The following is a 17028-nucleotide window of genomic DNA, read 5'->3' as shown; positions in this document are numbered from 1 at the left end:
CTGCTAGTTTTAGTTTGAATTAACATTATTCGATCCCAGAAGCCTTTTCGGCGGTCTCCATCATTCTGAGCAGGTGAGAATCTGTTGTGGTACCAAATAAAATCGGTAATGATCGCGCATATTTAAGTGACAGTGTTGCAGAGCATATAAAATATAGTTTCCTTGAAGGGCTTACTTCTGTAATAACGTATAATTACAATGATGGGGCTGAAACTTGGCACTGTGTTGGTGCATTTCCGAACCTGTGTTTACGCGCCGTCGTAGGCTGTAGCTGATGTTCTTCATTCGTCTTTCTTTTCAGCGATGGGATTGCACTACAAATTGGCCGTAGGCCTTGAGAAGGGCCACAGGGTCACGAAAAATGAGTCCAAGCCCAGGCCATCGCGACGAAAGGGCGTAAGTATTGCTGCTTTTGCAAGGTGCCGGTTCCTTGCTTCGGTCATGTTACACATATAGCCGTTTCTCCTTTGACCAGGCTCTGTCAAAGCACACAAAGTTCGTTCGCGATCTCGTCCGGGAGGTTTGCGGATTCGCACCCTTCGAGCGAAGAGCCATGGAGTTGCTGAAAGTGTCAAAGGATAAGCGTGCCCTCAAGTTCATCAAGAAAAGGGTAAGCACTGACACTATTCGCTGCTAGTGTATAATTGGAGGCTGCCATGGCGACATGCTAGACGTATGCGTTACGTTTAGCGCTACGCCGCGAGAAGCATGTTTAGCGGCAGTTGTGCACACCGTCAACCTCCGTGGTAACTGCTGAAGTGGTCTGCAGAGCTCGACGACACGGGTTCGATTCCCTGTCACGGTCGCCGCTGCCTCAGTCATATTGTGGTCTGTTGCGTCAAAGACCCCAGAATTACATTTTAGTTGTGCACAACGACATACGTTTTAATCACTTTACTTATTTTGGTCTGTAAATGCTCCGTTAGCTAAATTTAGGTGCACAAAGAACGCCAGGTGGCCGAAATTTCTGGAGCCCTCCGCTACGGCGTCCCTCATAATCATATTGTGGTTTTGGGGCGTTAAACTCTAGATATTATTAAATTCTCCGTTAGCGTTACCTGGAAGCGGCATTGCAGTGGCTTGTTTTATTTTAAATGTGCTTCGAGTGAAAAATTTTTTCGGGCAAAAGTATATTGTGAAGGCAGTACCCCTGAAAATGAAACATTGTTTATTTTTGTATGGTGCAATGCGGCCATTTCTCACATTCTGCACGGATAAAAAAAGAAAAGAAAAATGCAGTGTGATCTTTTTAGTTTCCTGAAGTAGACCGAGATAATTTCTCCAGGATTAGCACATTGTCGTCAAAAAGGCATATTCCTTTTTAAGCCGAAATATGGCATCAGTATTTTACAAGGGATGCTATAAAAGATTTCTTTCTTCGGAGGGACTTTTAACACTGTTGACTGTTGTCAATGCCTGTAAAGTTGTAACAAGCCAGACATGCAGTCACCGACCTTTTAACAGTATTGTGCAGCCGTACACCATGTTGTCAAAATGGCTGTGACGTTATGCTGTGGAGCATCAGATCAGTTTTGATTCCTTGCTGCCTTAAACTGAAGGCTGAGCACAAAATGGTCAAGTTGTGAACATTAATCGCTTCCCTCCAGTACAATGTTTGCAGTAAATTGAGCTGTGCAATTTAGCTCTTTGCAGCTGTCGGGGAGCCATTTGTACAAGGGTTGAACACCTACACAGAACCTACAAACTAGTTAAACTGTAGCAGCTCTACATAAAACTGTGAAGTGAAATTCTGCGAGGAAAACAGTATCCTAGCATCCAGTGTTTCGCAGTTTAAATGCAGAAGCAGCCTAGCATGTTATGCTGCCTCCTGCTCAGAGTGCACTAGCTGTTTGCAAAGATGTTCACAGATTTTTATCGTGAAATTGGGTGTGTTAACTTATTGCTGCATTTTATGTGGTACAGCCATGGTGTGTTCATGCTTAAATGCTACTAAGGGCAGTTTCTTAATTGACCTGTTGTTTCACTGTTGATGCCTGACCAGCTATGCCTTGAATATGTTATTTTGTGTCAGCATTTGTAACAGTGTGACTTCGCACTGTATTCTTTGTCAAAGATCCATCTTTCACATTTTTTTAAAAAGCAAAGTAATAATATCTGGGTTTCTATGTCCCAAAGCCTCAATATGATTATGAGGGACGGCGTAGTGGAGGGCTCCAGAAATTTCGACCATCTGGTGTTCTTTAAAGCGACACTAAAGGCAAATAAAAATTTAGGTCAGAGTGAAAGGTCAATGCGTGAGAACGTCTGAAACATCAGTATTATCAATAGCAGTGCCCTAGTAATTGAGAAATTAAGGTACTTGTAGGACACTATATGTGCCACCAGTGGGATGTTTTGGAACGAGCCCAGGGACGTCAAGAGGCCAGAGTACAAATTATCGCTAGTATTCAAACTACTTATGATATAAAAAAGAACTTTCCGTAGATTGCGAGACTTAATAAAATGCTGCTTGTGCGTTTCTGATTGATTCACGGAAAAAAGAACTTGACATTACAGTGGAGAACGGCGTGGGTTGTAAGAGTTCAGTTTTCGCATGGCTGCGCTCGCGCGGTCGCGTCTCAGTGGTAGTTTCATTATCACGTACTGCTGCATGTGCCTTGCAAGCTCATCAAAGTTGCTCTAATGGAAAGTTCGACAAAATGCAGTGTCTGTGTGATGTTGTGTAATGTGTTCTTCCCAGCAGAAATCACAGCGTCTGCTGCCGGGCAGTAAAGGCGGGCAACGTTGGGCAAGGCAAATGCTGCGTCAGGAGGCCTTTTCAGGCACGCGATTTGAAGTGTGCTAACGCTGTGTGGACTGTTAAAACGCGATTTTCTCTCTAAACAAGCATTTCCTTGGCACAAAACAAGCACTACAAGGTTTCTGGAACGCTATTTCAACGATCAATGTTGATTTAACATTTGCCTTTAGTGTCCCTTTAACGTGTACTGATATCGCACAGTACTATCGTGAGCAATATGAGCTCGAACGCGCGAGCGCGTGTCAAGTAGCCTCGAACTCTGCATCGGCTGATTCGCAGCGGCCAGTGCCGGAAACAAAGTGGAAGGGCGCCGCGCTTCCACTAGCTGTTGACACTCGCGCCTCAATATCATTGCTGCAAGACCGGCAGCTTATAACGTGTCAGTTATCGCTAGCGGTGATACGGATTCACACCAACGCGCACAGCCACACCCAATGACCCATCAGCTATGTAGCTCCTGAGATATCGGCGGTGACGTAGCCTGCCGTGATGCACAGGCTATGCTTGTATTATATCTACGTGGTGTTGGCTGAGCATATTGATATTCGTCTTTTTTATTTAATAATGTTTTTCATGCAATATTTTTTGTGTGTGTTTTCATTGCTAGCAGCCAATAGCACGCAGTCAGCTGCCGTTTTGCACCAACGCTATCGAAGCGGGTGTGCGAACAGTCAGCGGAAGAGCGCCCCTGCTTTCCCCTCCGGTTTTGGCAGCGCCATCCACGTATCGCGCTATCTCGGTTTTGAGGCTATCCGCCACGCGCTCGCGTGTTCGAGCTCATATTGCTCACGATAGTACACTGGCCTCTAGCATTTTGCTTCCACCGAAATGCATTTGTAAACCAAAATGATTTTGCTTTTGGGATGGTAAAGGAGCCTGGTAGCTTCTTTTTATCCAATTAATTTATAATGGAGTATATTGCTAATGTGCTTGTAGTATTAAGAGCAGCCAAATTGGCACTGGCTCAGCTGGAAACTACTACAAAGAAAATAACGCTTTATAATAGCTTAGGATGTCACTTTGCATGTGTTATTTGCCTGCATACGTTCATTTATACTTGGAAACAGCTATCAATATTGGCTTTATAAGATAGATTTTCCTATTTAATGGTGTATAAATAAAGGCTGCTTCAGGATGCAGGTTAGGGGTATGATTAATGCAGTGCTCCAAAGCAGCTATTTCCATACTGCAATACTTCATCGCACTATGTGACAAAGGATTGTTAGATGTTTTCAGTGAAGTCCAAAAGAGTGCAGTAAGATTTATGTGCTCTGGTTTCTTGGAAAGCTCCACGGAAGCTGGAGTTGTCATAAATTTTTGTTAATGGGGAATGTTCACAAAAACCTCTGGGCTGTTGCATCTTGATAAATTAAAAAAGGTTTTTGTGAAATGCTGTCTTTGCTTGTATTGCTAGAAACAATACAATGTCCTATGAAACCTATTGTTAGAAATGGCAATGGGCATGTTGCTGTCCGTCTGTTGCAAGAAAAGGACAAAATTTATGGACTATGTGGATAAATAGCAATACATAGGAAATGTTTGAATGCCAAAAAAAAAAAAATTAATGATTTTTAATCTGCAGGTGATAAAGAGTGTGTGGTGTGTGAACTGACTGAAGTGTATACTGATCTTTAGATATTTTGGATCTCTCTCATGGCTTATTTGCTGCTTTATTAATGCCATGTGTATGTCCTTCTCTGCAGTTGGGCACCCACCTGCGTGGCAAGAGGAAGCGTGATGAACTGAGCAATGTCCTCTTGGCCCAGAGGAAGGCACAGGCTCACAAGGAAAAGACTGAGCACAAGTGAACACCCTATTGCGCCATGTAATAAAACTTGTAAAGAGAATGCGCAAGCCCATTTTGTTGTACACATGCCTGTCACATCTGCTGTGATGGAGAAAAAATTTGGCAGAACACACAGTAACATAATCTCGAAAGCATGCACAGGTTTTGAGTTTGTTTGCGTAAGGGCAAGTACACAAATGGTGTGAACAGAAGTGCTTTGTTTGTGCGTGATACGAAAAAGGTTTGCAGTTTTGCCGGAATGGCGAAGCAATTAATGCGATAGCAACACGCTGGAATACTATACGAACAGCTTTCGCTTTATGTTCTTCCGCTTTGTGTTCCTGTTGGCAAGCCTCCTGCATTGAGTTGCTGCATGTTTTAAAACATCTGCACATTCTGCTTGCGGACATGCGAGCACGCTTTTTTTATCGCGACGAGCGTTTCGCTCAGTCATGGGCACGTTACCAGTGAAAAGTAACAGTGTTACAGTTACAGTTACCTAAGTCAAAAAAGTAACTTTGTTACGGTTACAGTTACAAATTTTCCAAAAGTAACCTGTTACAGTTACAGTTACTCTGAAAAAGTAACGTCGTTACTTTTCCGTTACTGTATAGAATATGTAATAGATCACAAACCAAATGATAGGATTTATTTAAAGGGGTCATGAAGCACCCCTTGGGCTGATTGAAAAAACACATCCTGCGGAAAGCTGACACGGCTATGAACTGCTCTGCCAAATATTACAGTCGTGCGCGCCGCGTAATGGCCACAAGCGGAGCGCGAAGTTGCCGTTTCCCCAGGCACCCTCTTTTCAAACAGAGGCCGGTTCTCACTCTCGTCGGTGGGCGGGGCGTCTGTCCGCTGTACGTCGCAAGAGACATAGCATGCTTATTGGCCGATAGCCGACGTAAATCGAGAGCGGCGTTCGGATCAGATGCGCTTCTTGCCGCGGGGTGCCGCCACTTGCCGGCGCCGCACTCCTCAGTACACGGTAGCCGCACTCGCGCAAGCGAATCACAGCGGGAGAGCGATCGCGTTTCATGACGCGCGCTGGCGTAACTTCTTTCCCCCATGCCATCCCTCCCTGTCTAGCTTCCAGTGCGCTCGTCGGCACGAGAAAAGAGAGAAAGCGCTGGGAGCGTGCGCCAAACCCCCGTAACTCCGCTGATTCTTGACGGATTCGAGAAATTTTTGCGGCAATCGATTCGGGAGGCAGTACACTCCGATACTGAGGCCATTAGATCATTACTTGGAAAAGTGGTTCATGACCCCTTTAATGAAAAAATACGACGGCATGCGCGGGTAGTCACAATTGCGCGTTCTAAAACCATAGACGAAGGAAACCAAAAAGATGGCCCAACACCAGCCTTCTTTGTGTAAGCCTCATTTTGTTGCATCAATTTATTTGTTCATGCACCGCTGGTGAAAATGAACTTTATTTGCAAATAATAAACGTCCTTGGACACTAGAAGTGGAAAGCGTAGTTGATGCACTGGAACGACAGCATTATCCTAGGACGTTTATAGTGATACCCAGAAGCGCATGCGAAAAGGAGCGGGGAGTGCGTCACGAGTCAAGACAACGCCCATGTGTCTATTGCCTACGTTCAAGGTGCATCAGACCCTGGTCGGGGGGCTCTGCGTCCGCTGAGCGCAAGCTCTCCTTAGAACAACTGTTCGTGAAAATTACAAGCGCGATGCGGGGATTGCGACGCGACTTAACATCGGCGAAACGGGCAGGAAAGAATCGACAAACGGGATATTGCTAAAGCAACTGATGCAACGCGTTCTAAAACGGGGCTTGTTGGACACTGCTGGACAAGTGGACATAGCTTTGACTTAAACAGTGCGATGACGCTGGCTCGCGAACGAAGTTGAGTGGCGAGAAAAAACTGCGAGTCGGAGTTAACCTCTTAGAATCAGTTCCAAAGATGTTTTAAAAATGATTCGCTAGTTCACGGTATTTCTGACTCTCAACCGTTTTGCGCTCTGCTGCTTTCTAGCCGCCTATCAAACACGATTAGCTCGGAGCTTCGGACCAAGGAGACTAAACTTGGCGTCCTGATGATTCACCGGTACACCAAGAGCAGAGCTAGCAGCTCAAGTGACCATAAGGATATATATGTCGAAAAAAAAAAACGGACCTGAACTTAGCGACCTCCCCTCCCAAACTGCGAGGGGAGCGGTGCTGTGGAAAGGTGAAAGGTGGATAGGATATGGGGAAGTAACTGTAACGGTATTTCCCGTTACAGTTACTGCGTAAAAAAGTAACAGTGTTACAGTTACAAGTTCCTCTAACTTAAAAGTAACTAGTTACAGTTACAAGTTACTGAAAAAAGTAACTAGTTACCGGTAACGCGTTACTAGTAACTAGTTACTGCCCAAGACTGGTTTCGCTTAGGCTCTTTGGCTGGCATTGCAATGGCGCATACCTTCATGGCCCTAATGCGTGCTGCATGTGAATGGTGCAAAAAATGACGTGAAAAAGTAGACAAGGTGCTTTTTAAATTTTTTTTTTTCACTCGCGCGAGGCTGAAAGACTAGGTGGATACAGTACCAGCACTGGTGTGACCTGGGCTGGGCACTGGGTTCAATTTCCAGTGCTACTGGCCACTTAACTGATTTTATAATGGGGAGAGAGGTACAGCAAGCTTGCACTTAGTGGTGTAGGTACTTGTACATTGAGAAGCTGCTCTCTCCTTTTTGCTAATTTTCATCCCTATCCCCTTTCCCTAATGATGCTGCGGTGTGCTCCCTTATGGGTTACGGAAATAAGTACATCTTACCTCACTTCCAACCACTTAACACATAATTGAACAAACAGCTTGATTTTGCACTTGTTTGCTTGCAGTACGATGCGATTTTCATGTAGCATGAGTCGGCATGCTACATGTAGTATGCTGACTCAGCTACATGTAGCATGCAAAAGAGGTTCATATAACGTAATCGTGCGGCATCAGCATTATTGTATTTGTTAGAAGCAGCAACTGTGTTATGCAGTTCTTGTCATCAATACAGTTGTTGCCAACTCGTGAGCTCATATTTTAATTATTCTGCAATGTAGCTTATGTAATTTTCAAAATTGTCAATTTTGCTATGGTACCAGCAGATTCATTTCAATGTAACGTAATTGTGTCACTAATATGTACTAACTGCATTTTGTTAGCATTTGTTTCAGTTCTAGGCTTGTTTGACACTTTACTGAAATTTAAATTTTTCTCTGCAAATGTTCACTCATATGCAAGAGGAGTGGAGTTTTGAGTAGATTTTAATTTGGCATTTTTTATTGCGAGTATAGTTCATGTGAAGAATAGCAAATCCAAGCATGCTCTAAAATACAGTTCAATCCCAATTGATCCCTGCTTCTAACCATGGTTTCCCTGCTCCGGAAGCGGTTTTTGCTCTAAACAGTTTTCGTTGCCCTAGAAATTTTTCCAGAATGCCAAAAGCCACAAGGCTATAGTAAGGAGATAACACAACTACCATAATAAAGTTTGTGTGTTGACATGCTGTGCTGATTGCAGACAGCAGATGTCTCTTATCATAGCAGGGCCCACACACAACAAGAACAGGATATGTGGCTGCTTAATGTGCATTTAGGAAACACATTGGGCAAAGGCTGTAGCAGGGCCATACCCAGGAATATTTTTTTGGGGGTGTTTGTGCGTAGAATGGCTAACTTCAGCAACTGGTGGTCGCTGTGAAGGCATGCGAGTATTTTAGTGTCACTCGAAAAAAGTTAAAAGCATGAGAAAATTTTGGGAGGTGTCGGAACCCCCTCAACCCCCCCCCCCCTTAGTTACGGCCCTGGGCTGTAGTAACCACTACTTCGTTGCATTGCACTTGCAAGACAATACGCCGGCATATGGCATGCATGATGCAATGGACCTTACTTTTCTCTGACGACTACGACTATGAGCCTTGATAATAACAAGATCTTAAAGTGTGCGAGAGGTTATCGTCATGGAAGGGACGTAGGCAGTTAGTGAATTTATGCTTGCTGGCACATGTGTCTCGAAAGCACATATATGGCCCAGCTTGCTCGATAGTTGCATGAACAATACAATTTCCCTCGTGTGTACCTAGCAGAGCTCGCATGATACAAACGCATCTGCTGCGCTGCATGTTCGCCTCCGCCAACCAGGAAATTGAGCCATAAGGTGTCATCCATTCCTCTTATAATTGCCCTGAGTGAATAGAAGCGACGGGCATAGATTAGTTACAAGCTAGTGCGCAACGAGCGAACTTTCTTTGGAACACGCAACGAGACTTCGTTTCTGCATCATTCACTGCAGTGCACGGAGTTGGTTGCAAAACGATTGTATGTGTACGAGGCACAAAGAACGCTAGCCTAATGAGACAAGAAGTATGACGTGATTATCCGAAACGGCTTGCAGGTAGCCGGCAGGGGCGTAGCCAGAAATTTTTTTTGGGGGGTGGGGGTTCAACCATACTTTATGTATGTTAGTGCGTGCATTTGTATGTGTGCGTGTATATATACACATGCAAAATTTAAAAATTTCGAGGGGGGGGGGGGGGGGGTTGAACCCCCAAACCCCCCCTTGGCTGCGCCCCTGGTAGCCGGAAAGGTTCATCTTCCGATTTTCAGAACATCTTGGGGAACTCTTTGGTTACAGTTATTGCAAGTGGAGCAGGGCCGTAGCCAGAAACTTTTTTCGGGGGTGAGGGAGGGGGGCTCATTCAGTCATCCTTTACGCATGCTCTTGTGTGCGTGTTCCATATATGCTCATGGAAAAATTGAAAGAGATTCGGAATGGGGGGAGGTTTGACCCCCCCCCCCCCCAATGTTACGCCAATGAAGTGGAGGTCCTCCTTCCGCCCCCCTCCTCCTTACTAAGTCACTGTATGGGGCAGACTTTGCGCCCCCCCGCCTCTCCCCCCTCGTGCGCTCGCCTATCATTATCATCAGCCTGACTATATGACCACTGCAGGGCAAAGGCCTCAACCTAGTCCTGTGCTTTCTGCTTGCACATTGTACCCGCAAACTTCTTAAAGGGACACTAAAGGCAAATATTAAGTCGACGTTGATTGTTGAAATAGCGGTCCAGAAACCTCGTAGTGCTGCTTTTGTGCCAAGGAAGTGCTTATTTTGAAATAAAATCACGTTTTTAGTGGTCCGCATCGCGTTAGCGCGCTTCAAATCTCCCGCCTGAAAATACGACTTTCATACGTCACTGCTGCCGTGCCCAACGTTGCCCGCTTTTACTGCGCGGCCGCCGACACTAGTAGCAGCCGAACGGAAGTAGCGGGACCCACAGTAGCAACAACGGCGCTGTGGCAAAGACTTGCTCGGATGGGCACATTCAAAGCCTTCACCAAGTTGCGGTTGGTCTCGTAATCCTCAGTACGAAAGTGCAGCGAGCACACACGCAGAGCTTTTGACTGTTTAGCACACTGGCGCAATGGCAGGACACTAAGCCACTTCGAGCGTAAGGGTTCATTCCGCGGCACCCAGTGAAAAGACACACCGGTTTCCCTGCTGCAGCACTGGCGTTGTGCACCATTCGGGCATCCGGCAATATCACACGCATGCGGCATTTTGTCGAACTTTCTGTCAGAGCGACTTTCACGAGCGCGCAAAACACGCACGGCAGTACGCGATCCCGAAACTACCACTGAGACGGGCGAGGCGCAGTTCGGCGAAAACGGAACCTTTGATGCTCGGAATGTTTTTTTTTTACTGCTGCTAGTTTGATTACTAGTGATTTATTGTAGGCCGACTTCCATACGTCATCGGGATCACTTCGAAAATGTCCCACTCGTGGCGCTCATCATGTGATACATTTAGCTTAATTTCTCGGTAAGTAGGGCACTGCTGTTGATAATATTGCCGTTTTAGAAGTTGTCATACATTGGGCTTTCACTCTGACATAAATTGTTATTTGCCTTTAGTGTCCCTTTAATTTCATCTGCCCACCTGACTTTGTCTTCCCGTCGCGCGTTCGCCTTCTCTTGGAATCCAGTCAGCCTATGGTTGAAGTTAATGCGTGCTTGTACCTCCGGCGTGAGCTCCGGCGAGAGCTGCAAGGCTCCCGCCGCCGTGCGGGACCTCAGCGGTCGTGTACCACCAATTGAAGTTAACAGGCGTCGTCTCTTCAATCGCTAAAGAAAAGAAAGGCGGAAGCAAGTCGATGGACGAAACGCTTAATATTCTGTCCAACTCGCGAGAGCACAGCTGAAAGGTGGCACAAACATATGGCTCATCAGTCCGGTCACACGACGCGGTGCAGTGTCCCGAAGTGCCGATGACCCTCTTCAATGTCCCGAAGACGTGCCCCGCCCGACCACCATGCTGGCGGCTCGCAGTCGTGTGCGCTTTTAGCGGTCACGAAAACAGGCGCTTCAGGGACTTCAACGAGAATGATGATTCCACGGCGAACGTGCCTTTCGGAACAGTGTCCGTGTCGGGCAGGGCCGTGCTGTACCGTGACTGCGAGAGCGACGAGAGATAGTATATGCCGTTATGCTAGTGTACAATGTGCGCAAACATGAAGGGCAGAATTGCTCTGCGCTGAGTTTGTACGTAATTAGAATAAAATTCCTACAGCACTTGATCGATTGGGAGTTTTCTGCCGTGAGGGCAGAAGGAGGGGGGGGGGAGGGGTCACCCCCCCCCCCTTGCCTGGTGATGGGCAACAGATACATGCAAACGAATACCCACATATTAACATTCATACATACCCTACTAAAACATTCCAATAATTTAATATGTTTGCTTTCAGATTTCATATATTTCATATATTTGCCACATGTTTCCGTGAAAATTTTAAGGAAACATGGAATTATTGGAATGGTATACGGAACCTTTCAGTAGGGTACATACATACATACATACATAATACATACATACATACATACATACATACATACATACATACATACATACATACATACATACATACATACATACATACCAGGGGTGTAGCCAAGGGGGGGGGGGTTCAAAAGTTTCAATTTTGCTTGCGTATATATACACGCACACATAAAAACGCACGCACGAACATAAAGTATGGTTGACCCCCCCCCCCCCCCCCCACAAAAAAATTTCTGGCTACGCCCCTGATACATACATGCATACATACATACATACATACGCACGTATACAAGTGCATACAAGTATTCATTCTATGGGGGCGGGTAGAATGGAGTCTTGAACGTTAAAGCACAACACGTCCTGTTTTATTCCGTTCTAAATCTGAAGGGGAACGATTCCCATCCCGCTCCTCCAGGCATTTTTCAGGACCTAATCAAGATGGCGGATGATACTAATATAGACATCGTTGGCTATAAAGGCACTTGCGTTGAAACGCTGTAATGTCTCGCGTTCAAGAGCTGCCTTGGGCTATAGAATTGGCAGACACCTTCTGTTCCACTCACCGTCCAAACGTTATTCGAAACTCGTGTCTTTGCTTCTACAGTGCTGTAAGCTGTGACGTGCCTACCTTAGGGCAAATTAGATGGGTGAGAAAGCCTGCTTCAGTTATTAATTAATTAATATCAATATATCCAATTTACTGAAGGCGTTACGCAAGGGAGTGTTGACTGAAAACAATGTAATACGTGATTGTTCCGATTGTTGGCGGCTAGTGCATACAATAAAATAATTGTCAACAGCGTATCTAAATGCATAATAGTGACGACAGAGGTGGGCAGGTGGTTGTATTCCCCGACTGTCTTCGGCATGAATGAATGAGAAAGCAAGTTAGTATGACAAAAGGGGACTTCAACCTCATGGCGGTGATTAATAGTATGACAAGACAAATAAGATGGCTCACTAAGATGTTCCTTTTTCAATTGCAGTATGTGAAGAATATCTTGAGAAATGACGATAACCGAACCATTTTTTTTTGAGCAGAGAAGGGCTCATAAGTTGTAATATGAGTTCGGTCAATAATATACATGAAAAGTGGAAATAAATTGACAATGAAATGCGCATTTTTTTCACATATATTCTTGCACGTTTAGTAAACGGATGTGTTGTAAGTGGCGCTATAGTCATATAAGATTTCTACTTAATCCACTATCTATTGCTGCTGGACATTTTGCGAACTAAAGCCTAGCAATGCAGGTACATGTTTTACGATATGTGACTGATATAGACTGTATTGAAACAAAGTTTGCCTATTCTAATACAATAGGCGAATACTGGAATCGCTCATACTAATAATTACCGCCTCTTGGTAACATCGACCAATGCGAAACGGGGCAGCTCTGACTGCCTTAGCCGATGTGGGGAGAAATATATGGTACAATTTAGGGATGGGCGAATGGTAAATTTGAGGTTCGAAGCGAACAGTGATTTGGTCAAATGATTTCGAATCAAATAGTTCGAACAGTGTACATCACGTGTTATACAAGAAAATCAACGTTTTTTGTAATGACCCAACTACTTGCACAAATTTTAAGAGTTACAAATAAGCTATTGCGAATATCACTGTTATGGTTCGAAGCAAAGTGGAAGTAACTATGGGTAGCAGCAGGATTTGAACAGTTGTAGCATGCAAGTTATATGTGGTAAAAGACGTTATCTTTTAAAATTTGCTATACTTAGCCCTCATAAGCCAGTATAATACGCTTTTAAATTAAAAAAAGTCAAGTTCACAAGGGCGAAGCAATGAATGCGATAGCAACAAATTGTAGTGTTATACGAGGTGAGCTGGCAGCTATCTGTTTTGCATCCGATCTCGCGTAACTACAAAACGCTGGTGTAAGAGAATACGGCCGCTCCAGGGAGAGATGTCTGTCCGCATAGTCACTTGGCGTTGAGAGCACAGCACGTAGAAGGGTATACGAGCCGCCAGCTGTGATGACTGTCGAGATAGCGCACGCGCCAGCGATCGCGACCGCGCCCTTAGATTCAAAGTTGCTGCTCGCGCGACACGCCCCCCTCGCGTCTTTTCATGCTCGTTAAAGACGGGCGGGGCGTTTACTGTCTGCTTCGACGGCAGGCCTCCCGAGCGGGGTGATGTTATCGCATGCACCCTCCGAGCGACGGAAATGGGCTGGCTCGTTTGATCTCTGCTTCGGCCGCGTTCGTCGCCCCCGCTCGCGCGGTAGAACATACGATACCTGCGGTAGAACATACGATGCACGGGGGGATCTTATCAATTTGGACTTCATACGGGACATTACGGCGACGGCAAAAACCCGTCGACACTGTCCATATAATTGCTATCTCAATAAAAAAATGCAGAGAAAAGAAAAGTTATCCGGCTACATGTAATATGTAGATTTAACATTGAAGTGCGACTTCGCAGCAGTGCGAATTTCCCCTGAAAAAAGGCTTTCACGGCATAGCGACATACAATGCAGTGAAACAACCTTTCAAGGATGTCAGATGTGGTAAAATGTACAGGGGCGGTCAAGTCTCCTGGCCGCGCTGCCACAGGGTTACATGGGTTAGCGACATGGGAATTTTTTACTACACCTGTACATTTAATGTGTTCGTTTCGAATACTTCAAAATTTCAGAGTTTTCGAATTCGGGACAAATCAAATTCGAATACTGCAATATTCGTTCGAATATTCAAGCGTTCGAATATGCGCCTATGCCTAGTAAGATGAAGAAAAGCCGGCAGATCCCACGCATTGTGGGAATTGATGTAATGCGAAGCAGCCAGTAAAGAGCTGCATACATCGTCTTGTCTGTCATTGAGGAAAATGCGTGTCATAGTTTTCATGTTAATCTCCTATTATTTATGTTCGTCACACAGTAACGTCGCGCAATACCAACTTCGGGGTAAATCAAGCTAGCGAAACGGCCGCCAGCGCACCATGAGCGTGGTGCGTAAGTCACGCTGTACATGACATGTGTGTCATGACTTTCATGTTAACTCGTGTTATTTATGTTCGTCACACAGTCACGTCGCAAAATACCAATTTGGGTGTATATCAAGCTAGCGAAACGGCCGCCAGCGCACCATGAGCGTGGCACGTAAGTCATGTTGTGCATGACATGCGTGTCATGACTTTCATGTTAACTCATGTCATTTATGTTCGCCACACAGTCACGTCGCAAGATACCAATTTTGGTATATATCAAGCTAGCGAAACGGCCACGAGCGCCCCATGAGCGTGGCACGTAAGTCATGCTGTACATGACATGCGTGTCATGATTTTCATATTGACTCCTGTTATTTATGTTCGTCACACAGTCACGTCACAAGATACCAATTTTGGTGTATATCAAGCTAGCGAAACGGCCGCCAGCGCACCATGAGCGTGGTATGTAAATCTGCTGTACATGACATGCGTGTCATGATTTTCGTGTTATGACTTGTCATTTATGTTCGTCATACAGTCATGTTACGTCATACCAATTTTGGTGTACATTCGATTAACCAAGCGGCCAGGAGAGCACAAAGTCGTAGGCGGCTAGATAGATAGATAGATAGATAGATAGATAGATAGATAGATAGATAGATAGATAGATAGATAGATAGATAGATAGATAGATAGATAGATAGATAGATAGATACGCTCAAAGTCGCAGAAGTTCGCTAAGAAATGCTTCGCATTTAAAAGGATGCTTGTGTTCTGAAGCAGTGCTCGACATTACCTTCTCAAAGTTATCGGGCGTCCTGTTGAACAGGTTGAGCAGGTCATAGCCGCTTTCCTTGACGCCGCCGAACCGGATGATGAAACCTCGTGAATACCTCCGGAGCACTGCGCCGTCACGAAACACAACGTTAAACGCCGTCCTGGACAGTTGAGCCGTGTTAAAACATCAACCCCCAATTGTCTCGTGGATCACGATCTTGAAAACTGGCTCCTATTAACAGGGCGTTTCAAGGAATGTGTCCGAAAGCTCTCGAATATAAGCTAAATGCGATATTTACTCGCTGCCTTCGCAATTAATTTTTCTGTGGCGGCAGACATAGTAACATGATTACAGACGTCGTTTGCGGAAGTAATTAAAAAAAATAAGTTCACTTTATAATTAGTGGAGACAGGCGGACAGTTTAAATGAGAGAGCTGGAGACCTTCGGACGAAGAGCCCACTGGCACCTCGAGACTTACAAAAAGCGGACGCTGGCAATTTCAGCAGAGTGCTGAATCATCACTAATTTCGCCGGCGAAACCGAAACCGAATCGCGGAAAAGCGCCACTGCCATACTCTTCCGAGCACAAGAAGCAATTCGTGCCATGCTCAATAAGAGTAGTTTAAGAATTTCCACTGTCATGTGGTAAGAAGTACTTCGGGCAGTCGGGGCGCTGCCTTAAAGGGACACTAAAGAGAAACAATGAATTGGTTTAGATTGATAAAGTGTGCTCGGAGAAATCTTGTGTAGTTTATTTCACCACCATAGGTTTATTATTAGAGGAGAAAACCAAGTTCAAAGTTTCATTTTTAAATTTCGCGCCAAACTTTGTAATTCGTGACGTAAAAGATTTCAAAGAGCATTTAACGTGTTTTGGCGCCACTGGCTCGACGAAATTTCCACAAACTCGTTATGTCAAGTCTTTGGCCCCCTTAGAGGACAATGTACTTCGATTTAACCGATTAGGAACCACGTAGGCCCAAGCAGGCGCCATCAAAAATATGTGACGTCACGGCAAACGGTGCGGGAATTCCGAGGTGACGCCGCCACTTGTATTTTCTTTTTACGCGTTTTCTCGCTAATTGAGCGTCTTCTCGCAGCAAGCATGGTGTTTTTGGTATCGTGGAAGACTACTTTACTAATGCGAGAAAAATCGTTTTGCTCTTTAGTGTCCCTTTAACGCCCGTTTTATGGGGAGCACCACACCGCTGTAAAGAACTCCGCTACGCCACCACGAACCTGGCTGCCCACTGCAAAACGTGTCATTGCGAACCGATGTTTCATAAAACAAGGATCATGTATGAAAGTAGTAACCAAATCAATCGAGAGATTGTAGAAACTTACCACATGCATGCGGATCAAAGTGCGTGCGTCAGCCAGACCTCTATCGCGTTGCGCGAAAAGGAAACAGAATTTTTGAATTGTGTAATCAAATTACGCCCTGTTACGACATGCACGCGATCCTCTTTTTGAGTGTTGATTAACCGCATGTGTGAAAGAAATAAAACCAGTTGTCAGTTAGCGCTCGTCTGTGTCCGTTCCTTTTATTCCTCCGTCCGGCTCGCGCTGCCCATATCGCAAGAGGTATGTTTAATTACCTACCCGCCCAATTTGCCGTTTTGATTCTTCCGAGACGCCCGGAATGGCGGAGAGTCGTTACGTGATCAGCCATGCATTTACTTTGCCTCGCGTGTGTGTGCGGGCTGTGCTTGCGATTATAACACGCATGGCGCACATAAGTTAACAACTGCAGAAGAACTAGCGCGCCTGCAGTCGCTGTCGTGAACAATGATGTCATTCGGGTCGTCTGCTAGCGGCGCTCATCTGCACTTTGGTTTCGGTTTCGCCGGTGGATTTGGTCGGATTTCATTAATCCGCAATACTAGTCAGATTATCATTCATTGCGTCAACGCTAAGGTCG

At 45.3% G+C, this 17028-nt stretch overlaps 2 protein-coding genes across 3 annotated transcripts in view; one reads left to right on the top strand and one right to left on the bottom strand.

Moving 5' to 3' along the window:
* Window positions 1–25: 25 nt before the first annotated feature.
* Window positions 26–4608, top strand: LOC119387894 (60S ribosomal protein L36). Of its 2 annotated transcripts, none has more exons than XM_037655458.2 (4): window positions 26–73; window positions 302–396; window positions 476–610; window positions 4465–4608. In XM_037655458.2, the coding sequence occupies exons 2-4, from the start codon at window positions 304–306 to the stop codon at window positions 4567–4569; spliced, it is 333 nt and encodes a 110-aa protein (XP_037511386.1). In that variant the 5' UTR covers window positions 26–73; window positions 302–303; the 3' UTR covers window positions 4570–4608. The 2 variants fall into 2 exon arrangements, with proteins under 2 accessions (XP_037511386.1, XP_049269685.1); XM_049413728.1 differs by lacking the exon at window positions 26–73 and adding an exon at window positions 82–105.
* Window positions 4609–10657: 6049 nt separating this feature from the next.
* Window positions 10658–17028, bottom strand: part of LOC119387893 (multiple C2 and transmembrane domain-containing protein 1) — a 28402-nt gene continuing 22031 nt past the window's right edge. Inside the window, exons 14-15 of the mRNA XM_037655457.2 lie at window positions 15125–15231; window positions 10658–10997 (exon numbers count right to left, since the gene is read on the bottom strand). Coding sequence (XP_037511385.2) covers window positions 10893–10997; window positions 15125–15231 — 212 coding nt within the window. The 3' untranslated portion in view covers window positions 10658–10892. The remainder of the gene's footprint in view (window positions 10998–15124; window positions 15232–17028) is intronic.

This window comes from Rhipicephalus sanguineus, chromosome 3 (genome assembly GCF_013339695.2).
Source record: "Rhipicephalus sanguineus isolate Rsan-2018 chromosome 3, BIME_Rsan_1.4, whole genome shotgun sequence".
NCBI lineage: Eukaryota > Metazoa > Arthropoda > Arachnida > Ixodida > Ixodidae > Rhipicephalus > Rhipicephalus sanguineus.
This window is presented reverse-complemented; position numbering and strand designations above follow the sequence as displayed.